A 9,173-nucleotide genomic window follows, 5' to 3' on the forward strand; every position below is an offset into this window, starting at 1 on the left:
AGAACACATTTTTGTGCAACTCAGATTTTCAGAACACGTGTGTGCATCACAGAATTCACATTTCATAATACATTTCAGACAGTTTATTAAATATAAGTCTACAATTTAATAATTGTTAAATAGCCTCTAAATTTTTATGCCCGCCAAATAATCACACCAAATCAGCCATCCCGCCACCAAATTCTAGCGTAATCTATATACACCATCGCCTTTAACTCTAGACCTAAAAGAAATTCTACAACCAACCGCATCCACCGCGCCATCCGTCCACCTCGCCGCCGCATCCACCGCCCCATCCTCGTCGCCACAGCCCCATCGTCCACCTCGCTGCTGCATCCACCGCCTCATCCTCTCGTCGTCGCCCCATCCGTCCACCTCCTCGTCGTCGCCCCATCCGTCCACCTCCTCGTCGTCGCCCCATCCGTCCACCTCCTCGTCGTTGCCCCATCCGTCCACCTCCTCGTCGTCGCCCCATCCGTCCACCTCCTCGTCGTTGCCCCATCCGTCCACCTCCTCGGCGTCGCCCCATCCACCGTCGTCGTCGATCCGCTCTTCGCTGCCTGGCCGAGATTAAGATGCCCCCTGGAAGGATGGTTGGAGAAACAACACGCACAGACCTTGCTGGTGGTAAGTGACAAAATTTTCATACATAGATTAAGATGCCGTCGCACGGTAAGGGCTGCCCCTGCAGTCCTTCATTGCTGCACCGCCCTTCCCTAGTTGTCGTGTTTTCCCCTAGCTGCACCACCCTCCTAGCTTGCCCAGACCTTTTAGTTGCTGCGTCGTCATGGCAATTCAAGGCACATGCATCTTTCATGGCTAATAACTAGAGGCTTAGCCAATTCATGTCAATCAGCTTTGCTCCTTGTTTTTTGTGTGAAAATAAATTGAAATCAATTAGTGATACTGTATTCTAACTTGAAAATTATGTAAGATATAGACGATTTTTGCTATTGTAGAAAACCATATGGCATATGTAGCCATTTGTTGCATATATAAGATATAGATGTTTGATGCTACTATAGAAAACCACATGGCTTGGCTGGTTTAGATCTTAGTCACTTGCTGCAATTAGTTCATCAGCAATGGAAATGTGGTTTCATATACTTTTCTGGCTAAGGCGACATTTAGATTCATTGAGTTAATTATTTGTTGCATTAAAATTAAAGCTAGTTGTTCAATAGGTAGGTCAGCGTATACAAATTACATGTTTTAGGGAATGGTTAATAGGAGAACACTCATATTTTGTCTATTTTTAATGTTTGTTCAGATGTGCCAATTACTGACTATGAAAAAGAGAGGGCTCTAAATGTGATGAGGAACAACAACATGTTGAGAAGCCTTGGTATAACTGGATTAACATCACTTATTCGATCAAGTAAAACAAGGAAGAACTCTATCGCTCATGATGACTTTGTTTCATTGTATGAACCGGATCATAATGAAGACAATGATCATCATGTGGCTGATCAGGTGCTTATATTTCTTCTTGCAGTCCTTTATTGTTATTAGTTTATTACTTATTTGTGCTCAATGTGCAATAAGATCAATTTGGGTTTAATTCTTGTATCATGCATATAAGGCCATGCAGGATGTACCTTTAAACTGTCAAAGAAGGAACACCAACATGTCTACTGTTTCTGGAGGAACAAAAGGATCCAAGAGAGTGCTAGCACCTAATGCAGAAGACCAAGTTCGCAGAGTAACTAGACAGAAGACAAAGGAAATATCTTCAGCTGATAAAGATCTTCATGGTTCGACTACAAATACAGAAGAGCATGCATTGATTTCTGCCAATTGTTCTACACAACATGATGACGAGATTCAGATTTGTGATGAAGGCAAGAAAACAATGATCCATACTGCAACAAATATGTTCTACAAATTAGCATTAAACTGATTATAATCTGCACTAATTTTGTGAAAATGTTCATTATTTTTAGGTCAAACAGATGTCATGACAGATAAATGGATAAGGGGAAAAAGTATGGGCAGACAATTGGAACGGATAAGTCGAGGCTTAAACACTAAGATCCCATTGGTCATCACTGAAGGGAAGAGACGTCCAGAGGTTCCTATGCAAGCTGCAATGCTTGCATCGGAAGGAGGAATTGCAATTAGGCAACATATGCCGATCCTGACACACTGGAAGGAATACAAGAATGACAAGTCCTATTTGGAAGACTTCGTCGGAAGAATTGGTGTAAGTAAATAGTATTCCTTCCTACAACATAAAATGAATAGGGTGGTAGGGCCTATGTCCTATATTGCCAATTTATTAGCATATAGTTAGCAGGTGCACGTACTTTATTTCATACATTGCTAAAAGAACTATGGCTGAAAGAATTGCATATGTTTCCTCTATTCGAAATGACACCTTACCTTACAAATTGTTCTATCCAATTTCATTAGACACTATGAACCTCTCTATTCTAATGTGCATGCTTTTACTAGGGTCAATTTGCCGTAGACACCAAAAACAAAGATGTCAGATATGCATGTGCTGATTTGATGAGGTGTAATCAGCGACAAATGAGATATAAGCTCAAAAAGGCTTACTTTAATGGTGTGGCAGCAGACAAAGTGAGAACAACATCACCGTTGAGTACTATGACAGATGAGCAATGGATGCAACTAGTGAATATGTGGTCTACCCCAAAGCACAAGGTATAGAGTTACTAGTTGCAATGGATGCAACAATTTGTGTTCTCTGCTTTTGAGGATAAACTGTTGGTTACTGTTGTTTTCTAAAAAAATACTGGTTTTATTAAGCATGCAAGAGTCTTATGCATCTTTAAGTTAAAAAGAGATAACTATCTGAAACACACACAAAATAAATAATATCAAAGCTTTTTATTTGCTCTTTGAACACATAGTTGTATCCTTTACTAGTAACTTTCTCGCGCTCGGCGTGCATTGGAAATATTATCTATTAGTATGATTTGGAACAATCAAATTCATATAAAATAAAGAGTTGTGCTGCTATGTTTAAGTATGTTTATCTATAGTTATCTGTTGATCATCCAAAGATGGGTCTCAGCACTGTTTGCAAGCAAAGACTAGAGTGCCTCATATTTCAATTGGTTCAAGGTCTATGCTTATAACATTTATTTATGTCAGCACAAACATGATCTAATTTTTTTCTTTTATTGCAGAATAAAAGTAGGTGGACATTCTTTTTTAGTTTTATTATAACATTTTATGGATAGGGCAGTGTGAAGTGTGAACCATCAGCAAACTTCCATAACACCAACATCATTCATTTATTTTGGAGAGGCTCTAAAATATTATGATAAAAATAAAATTTCTTTGATATTTATAGTTTTAGATTAGAGCTTAAAGCCATGGAAGCCCACTACCAGTTCAACGCAATTTGCTCAAGCATCTCAGCAGTAAAATCATCTCCCAAAGACACAAAGCTGCTATGTGGTTGTTGATTGAGCACATCAGCACATAAAGTAATGTGCAGATGGGACCTAGCATCCCTTTCCATGCACCCAGTTCACTTCACTACCAAGAAGCAACCAAAAACAGGACAAACATCCAAAGAAAATAGGGGAGGAGAACATGGAGAACTGTAGTAGGAGCATAGATTTTTCTACACCGTAACTAATGTAGGTGAGGTGGGGCGTAGGCAGGGTAGCGGCGCACCGACTGGACTGCCCGTCTAGGAGCTAGGGCCTATAGGTGGGGATGGGCGCGGGGTAGAATTATGCTGGGTAGCGTCGTGCCGGCTGGACTGGCCGTCCACGGGCCAAGGACTTTCGACCATGAGGGAACAGTGGTGCTGGCGATGCCTCATCGACAATGCCGCACAGTGGCTTCTCCTACATCACCATCATCCCCAACTCCTCACCCTGGCCGGCTGTTGAAAGAAACAGGCAGTAACATAGCTAGTATTCCAACAAAACATACCTTGTTGAAAGGAACATGTAGGAACATACTTTACTATATGTTTCTAATTTTACAAAAAATGTTTTATAGGACAAGTGTGTGAACAACAAAGTGATTCGTGGCAAAGTTCGGTTCCAGCAAAAGACAGGATCTCGGAGTTACATTGCACATATGCATGCCGTGGTAATATACATATACAATGTGTGTTCAAATATTCCTCACCTATCATTATGCTCTAAGCTTACATTTAGAAATTGTTTGCATGTATTTTAGAAGCAAGCCAAATATGGAGATGCACCACCAAGTGCAATTGATCTTTTTAAAGAGTGCCATTGTAGCAGCAAGACTGGTTTTGCTGAGCATGTAAAGGAAGCAATTGTAAGTGAATCATGCTTGTTGTAGTGTTATTAAAGAGTGCCTTTTCAACTATAGTTTTATTTATTCATTTCAGATAATGTTGTTGTAGTGTTATTAATTGATTTCAAATAACCATATAAAATCATGCTTGCCCCTTTTTATGTATAACATTGTATATGTATGGAAGCCTCACTCTTGGACCATGCATACTGTTCTAGGTATTGTTCTATTCTGAATTAAGGAACTGTTCTGTTCCAAATCAAACATTTGTTCTGCTCTGGTCTGTTCTGGGTACATCTTATTAAGGAACTTTTATGTTCTATTCTCATCAAAATCTATTATGTTCATTTTTTCCATGTGTGTTGCTTTGTTGATCTGAATCAAACATCTCTCCATGTGTACTACTCTGAATCAGTTTAGTGTTCTGAATCGAAGTTTAAGTAACTATGTTGGCTCAGAATTGACAATGCTTTTTGATATGCTACTTGTATAATCGAGATGATATGCTACTTGTATAATAGAGAGCAACAGAATAACATAGATGACTTGTCTAATAGAGATGAAAATGCTACTTGTGCATTTTGATAGGTGAGGAACAATGCTACTTGTATAATAGAGATGACATGTATAATAGAGAACACTTCCCTGTATTGCTACTTCTATAATACAGAACACTAGAGTAATTCTACATGTAGGAACATGACTTGTATAGTAGAGATAACATATACTAGGTAGAAAACAATGCTACTTGTATAAAAGATATGATGTGCTACTTGTATAATAGAGATGACATATATTTTGATATGCTATTGCTTGTTTTGGTTTCATTTTATCCATACCTCTTGTCTTATTTTTAAACCTTCCCATTCACAGGACACAATGGAAGCACTTGTGGCTGAACCTGGAGTAGAAGGGAAAGAATCTAAGACCCCTACAGAAGCAGTTGCTCAAGTGTTGGCTTCATCAAAATTTCTTCAAAATATTGGTCTTGTACCTGCCACAAAGAAAAGCAGCAATGGTTCTGATCCTACACGTATGGCAGAACTTGAGGCAGAACTTGAATCAGAGAAACAAAACTCATTAGAGGTTAGAGCTCAGTTAAATGCCCTCAAGAAGAAGGTAGAAGAATCAGAAGAAGCAAGGGCTAAGGAGTTAGAAAAGATTAATGATCTACAAAAAGGAGCAGATGAGACCAATGCTCTCCTTCGTCGTCTCTTTAGCCTCAATAAGTAGTTGGCCGATTCATTTTTGTGTGGCCCTTTGCTACCGTATGGCCCTTATTTTGCTGTCCTTTTGGTACTATCCTTTGCAGCTAGTGTGATGAAAACATGATGACATTTTTTATTTTGCTATTTTATTTTGGTACTCTTATCGGCACACTACATGATGCTGGTGATGAAACACGATGCTTGTATTGACAATTTTGAAGGATTTGTTTATTGATAAATGATATCTACGATCATATGTTGCTAAGTATATGTGATGGTCATTGATTGTTTGTTTAATTACAATAGATTTTGTTTATAGTACATTGTGCTTTGTGAAACAAATTGGCTGTTGCAACCCACCGCTGGTTCCAGCAGGGTGCTACAGTTTCTATGCCGGTTAACAGCTGCTGGCTACATAGTTAAAAATAAAAGGTCAAAAATAGGGTAAAATAAATTGGTTGCATTATTTATACGCTAGGCTACCAGATTAAAAAATAAAAATGCAAAAAATATGGTGAAACAAATTGGCTTACGGCTAAATATGTTATGACGAATAAAATTGTCATAATCATAGATGCCACGTAAGATTCTTGTCATGCCATGTCATTTGCATGTTTACTTTTATGACGTTTTCTATCCTACGTGGAAGCATGATGTGGCATTTTTTAGAGATGGTTAGTGACGAAAATAGCGTGTCATAAAACTATGACGACATATAACATGTCACTAAATTTATGACGAAAAAACATGAAACGTCATAGATGATGCAATGCCACGCATGATAGGTGACAAAGCGATTTTCGTCACGGATATGTCATAAATTTCAAAAATTGACATAAATTCAAAGTTTAGTAACATAAAGAGAACGTCACAAAAGGTCACAAGTGTTGTAGTGTAAAGAATGAGATATAAAACTGAATTGATCTCGAAATCCACCTAGTTAACTTTGGAAATGAGATGTTCTAAATGATCCACAGGGTTCAAGGTAGTAGATCTGAGAAGGGCACTTCTCAGAATCCACACACCAAAAAGATATAAACAAATCTTTCACGGAATGGTGAGAGAACGAAGAACACAAACAAACACAATAAGCAAGAACACAAGAGACACAAGATTTATCCCGAGGTTCGGTCACAACACCAAGGTGACCTACTTCCTCGTTCAGGTGCCCACAAAGAGCTGGGTCTCTTTCAATCCTAATCCTCCCTTTGCCGACCACAAAGGTCAAGCCCACACAATAATCTTTGCTCAAACGAGCGGGTAATACAAACTTTCTTGTGGTCTTCCACAAGATTTGGAGACTCACAAGAGACACCTAGTCATCTAGGAGCTAGAAGCTCCAAGAGTAATGAATCCACAAAGAACTCAATGTAGTACCAAAGCTCGAATCAAGAAGAGCAAGAGAGATTTGGAGATGAAGCACAAAAACCACAGCTCTCAAACTCACTCAAAGATTTCTCTCCAAAGATTTGAAATGGGAGAGGCAAGAGGTGTGTGTGAGAGAGTGGGAGGTGTTTCTCAGGTTAGAAATGGAGTCCAAGTTGTGCTCTCCTATGGGGAAGAGTGTGGGAGGTGTATATAAAGGTGCCCCCAAAAGCTGGTGGCCGTTGGGGAAATCTGACTGAAAAACGGTTGAACCGGATTCCACCAGGGGGTTTTCGGTTCACTGGCGGACTCAGCCGGAGACTGAACCGGCTGCAAATCTGGTTGAGCCGGGCCAAAATTCGGTTGAACCAGTTGCAAATCCGGTTGAGCCAGGCCAAAATTCGGTTGAACTGTTTTTCCAAAAATCTGCACACGACTTTTTCTGACAGGACTGACTTGCAGACTGGCAGGTCAGACAGTGACAGAGGGGAACAGTGCAGAAACCGGTTGAACCAGTTTTAATTCCGGTTGAACCGATTTTTGAAACTATTGCACATATTTTGAGAAAACTGAAGTGAAATAAGGGTAAAATGGAAGTTTTAGATCAAGGATTTTGAGCTTTAGTACCAACACCAACCTTTTTTATGGATCCCCCTTGATAGTACTGTCGGTGTTTTGGGTCCGACCGCGCACCCGGGGTTGCCCCTCGAGGTGATTTTTGGAGTAGGATGGTGTTACCAACTGTAGCTTGATGGTTCGTGCCGGATGCACGAGAAACAGTAGACAATCTTGTACAGGTTCGGGCCGCTTTGAGATGCGTAATACCCTACGTCCTGGTGTGGATCTTTTGTGTGGTGGGTTATAAGGGAGTTCTCTAGTATGGGAGATGCTAGAGAGTTGTGTAGAGGGCTAAGGAGTGAGATGTTTTTGAGGGGATGCCCCCTAGGCCTTATATACTCGACCGTGGGGCGTTACATGCGGATATGATAACAATGTATGCCTAAGTAATAGTAAACCAACTGAGCCTATCTTCCTATAATTCTGCCGACTTATCACCATTTAGTTCTGACGCCTGAGGACGCAGCGCGGGAAAGTTGGGTTACTACTATGCATGTTGCTCAAATCTGTTGGGCCGTCTGGGCTCGAGTTGATCCGATCTTGTGTTGATCCACTTCGCCAAGCGTTCCTCCCAGGCCCATGAAGGGATGGCCTTGCGAAACATCGGGCCCAAAGCCTTTCGTGAGGTCTTCTAACCTTCTAGTGGACCCGGGGGATATCTGTCCCCCACAAGCCCCCAATCTTTGAGTTGATTTTGAAATAATCGGCCCAAAGATTCTAGGTCCAACTTGTTGTTTTTGATTTCGATAAAGAATACCTTGAAAAATGGGCCTATCGAGTTGTTGCTTTTGAACTCTGAGTAACTTGGTGAAACAATCTTCTGTTATCCTCTACTATCTTTATTCATCGGTCTTCGCTTTATTCTTCAGAAGTCAGTGCTTTGTCTCGTGCTTACGCCTTGGAGATCAACATTCTGCTCTCTGGGGTTCAGGATTTATTAGGTGTAGCCCTCGAGCTTCGAGTGGATTACTGAAAATAATCCGCTCGAAGGTCTTCATCTCAAACTTTTTTAGAAACCATTTTCATCTTCATCTCATGCTTTAGAAATCAGCATTGTCTTATCTTTATCTCATGCTCTAGAAATTAGCATTTTATCATTAGCTCATGCTTTAGAGATCAGCATTCTGTCTTTTTGGAGTTAATGATCTATTGGGTGCACCGAAGGTGCACCCAATGGGTGTAGCCCCCGAGCTTTGAATGGATTACTAAAAATAATCCACTCAAAGGTCTTCATCTCATGCTTTTAGAAATCATCCTTTTATCTTCGTCGAATGCCTTAGAGTTCAACATTATATTGTCAGCTTTATGGTTTAGAAATCAGCATACGGTTTTGTCTTTGAGATCAACAACACGGTCCACCAATGTCCTGTTAGGTTTGAAATTTATTTGATCTGCGACAGATTGGACATCCGGTAGATGGCTCTTGGCTGGTCTTCATTTCGCTTCGTGCTTCAATGCTCCTGTTGATTAGACTTGTACTTCATCAGCTATTTTTGGCTTTCCTCCGATCTCCATCGATATCTTCCTTGTGTATTGATACATTCATTGCATATACTATATGGATGTGACTGCTTGGGAAAATCTATTGAAAATTCCTGGACGTCCCCCCCCAATGGGTGTGGGCAAGGGACGGCTTGGTGCGGTGAGCGTTTAGCAAACTGCCCCTGAGTAGTAACTTAACGTGATCGCGGGTGTAATCATATCGTCCAAACAGTTGACTTGAGTCCCAAT

General features: G+C 40.4%; 1 protein-coding gene across 1 annotated transcript; it reads left to right on the forward strand.

Moving 5' to 3' along the window:
- The first annotated feature begins 575 nt into the window (after window positions 1-575).
- On the forward strand, window positions 576-5,485 carry LOC103641345 (uncharacterized). Its single transcript, XM_008664699.1, has 8 exons — window positions 576-624; window positions 1,271-1,473; window positions 1,592-1,841; window positions 2,055-2,203; window positions 2,455-2,667; window positions 3,985-4,077; window positions 4,168-4,272; window positions 5,125-5,485. The coding sequence occupies exons 1-8, from the start codon at window positions 576-578 to the stop codon at window positions 5,482-5,484; spliced, it is 1,422 nt and encodes a 473-aa protein (XP_008662921.1). The 3' UTR covers window position 5,485.
- The last annotated feature ends 3,688 nt before the right edge of the window (window positions 5,486-9,173 follow it).

This window comes from Zea mays, chromosome 10, assembly GCF_902167145.1.
Source record: "Zea mays cultivar B73 chromosome 10, Zm-B73-REFERENCE-NAM-5.0, whole genome shotgun sequence".
In the NCBI taxonomy this organism is placed as follows: Eukaryota; Viridiplantae; Streptophyta; class Magnoliopsida; order Poales; family Poaceae; genus Zea; species Zea mays.

Coding starts and splice junctions, on each gene's coding strand:
- LOC103641345 (XM_008664699.1), top strand. CDS start 576: ATGCCCCCTGGAAGGATGGTTGGAGAAACAACACGCACAGACCTTGCT. Junction 1,474..1,591: donor ATCATCATGTGGCTGATCAG/GTGCTTATATTT, acceptor AAGGCCATGCAG/GATGTACCTTTAAACTGTCA. Junction 4,273..5,124: donor AGCATGTAAAGGAAGCAATT/GTAAGTGAATCA, acceptor TCCCATTCACAG/GACACAATGGAAGCACTTGT.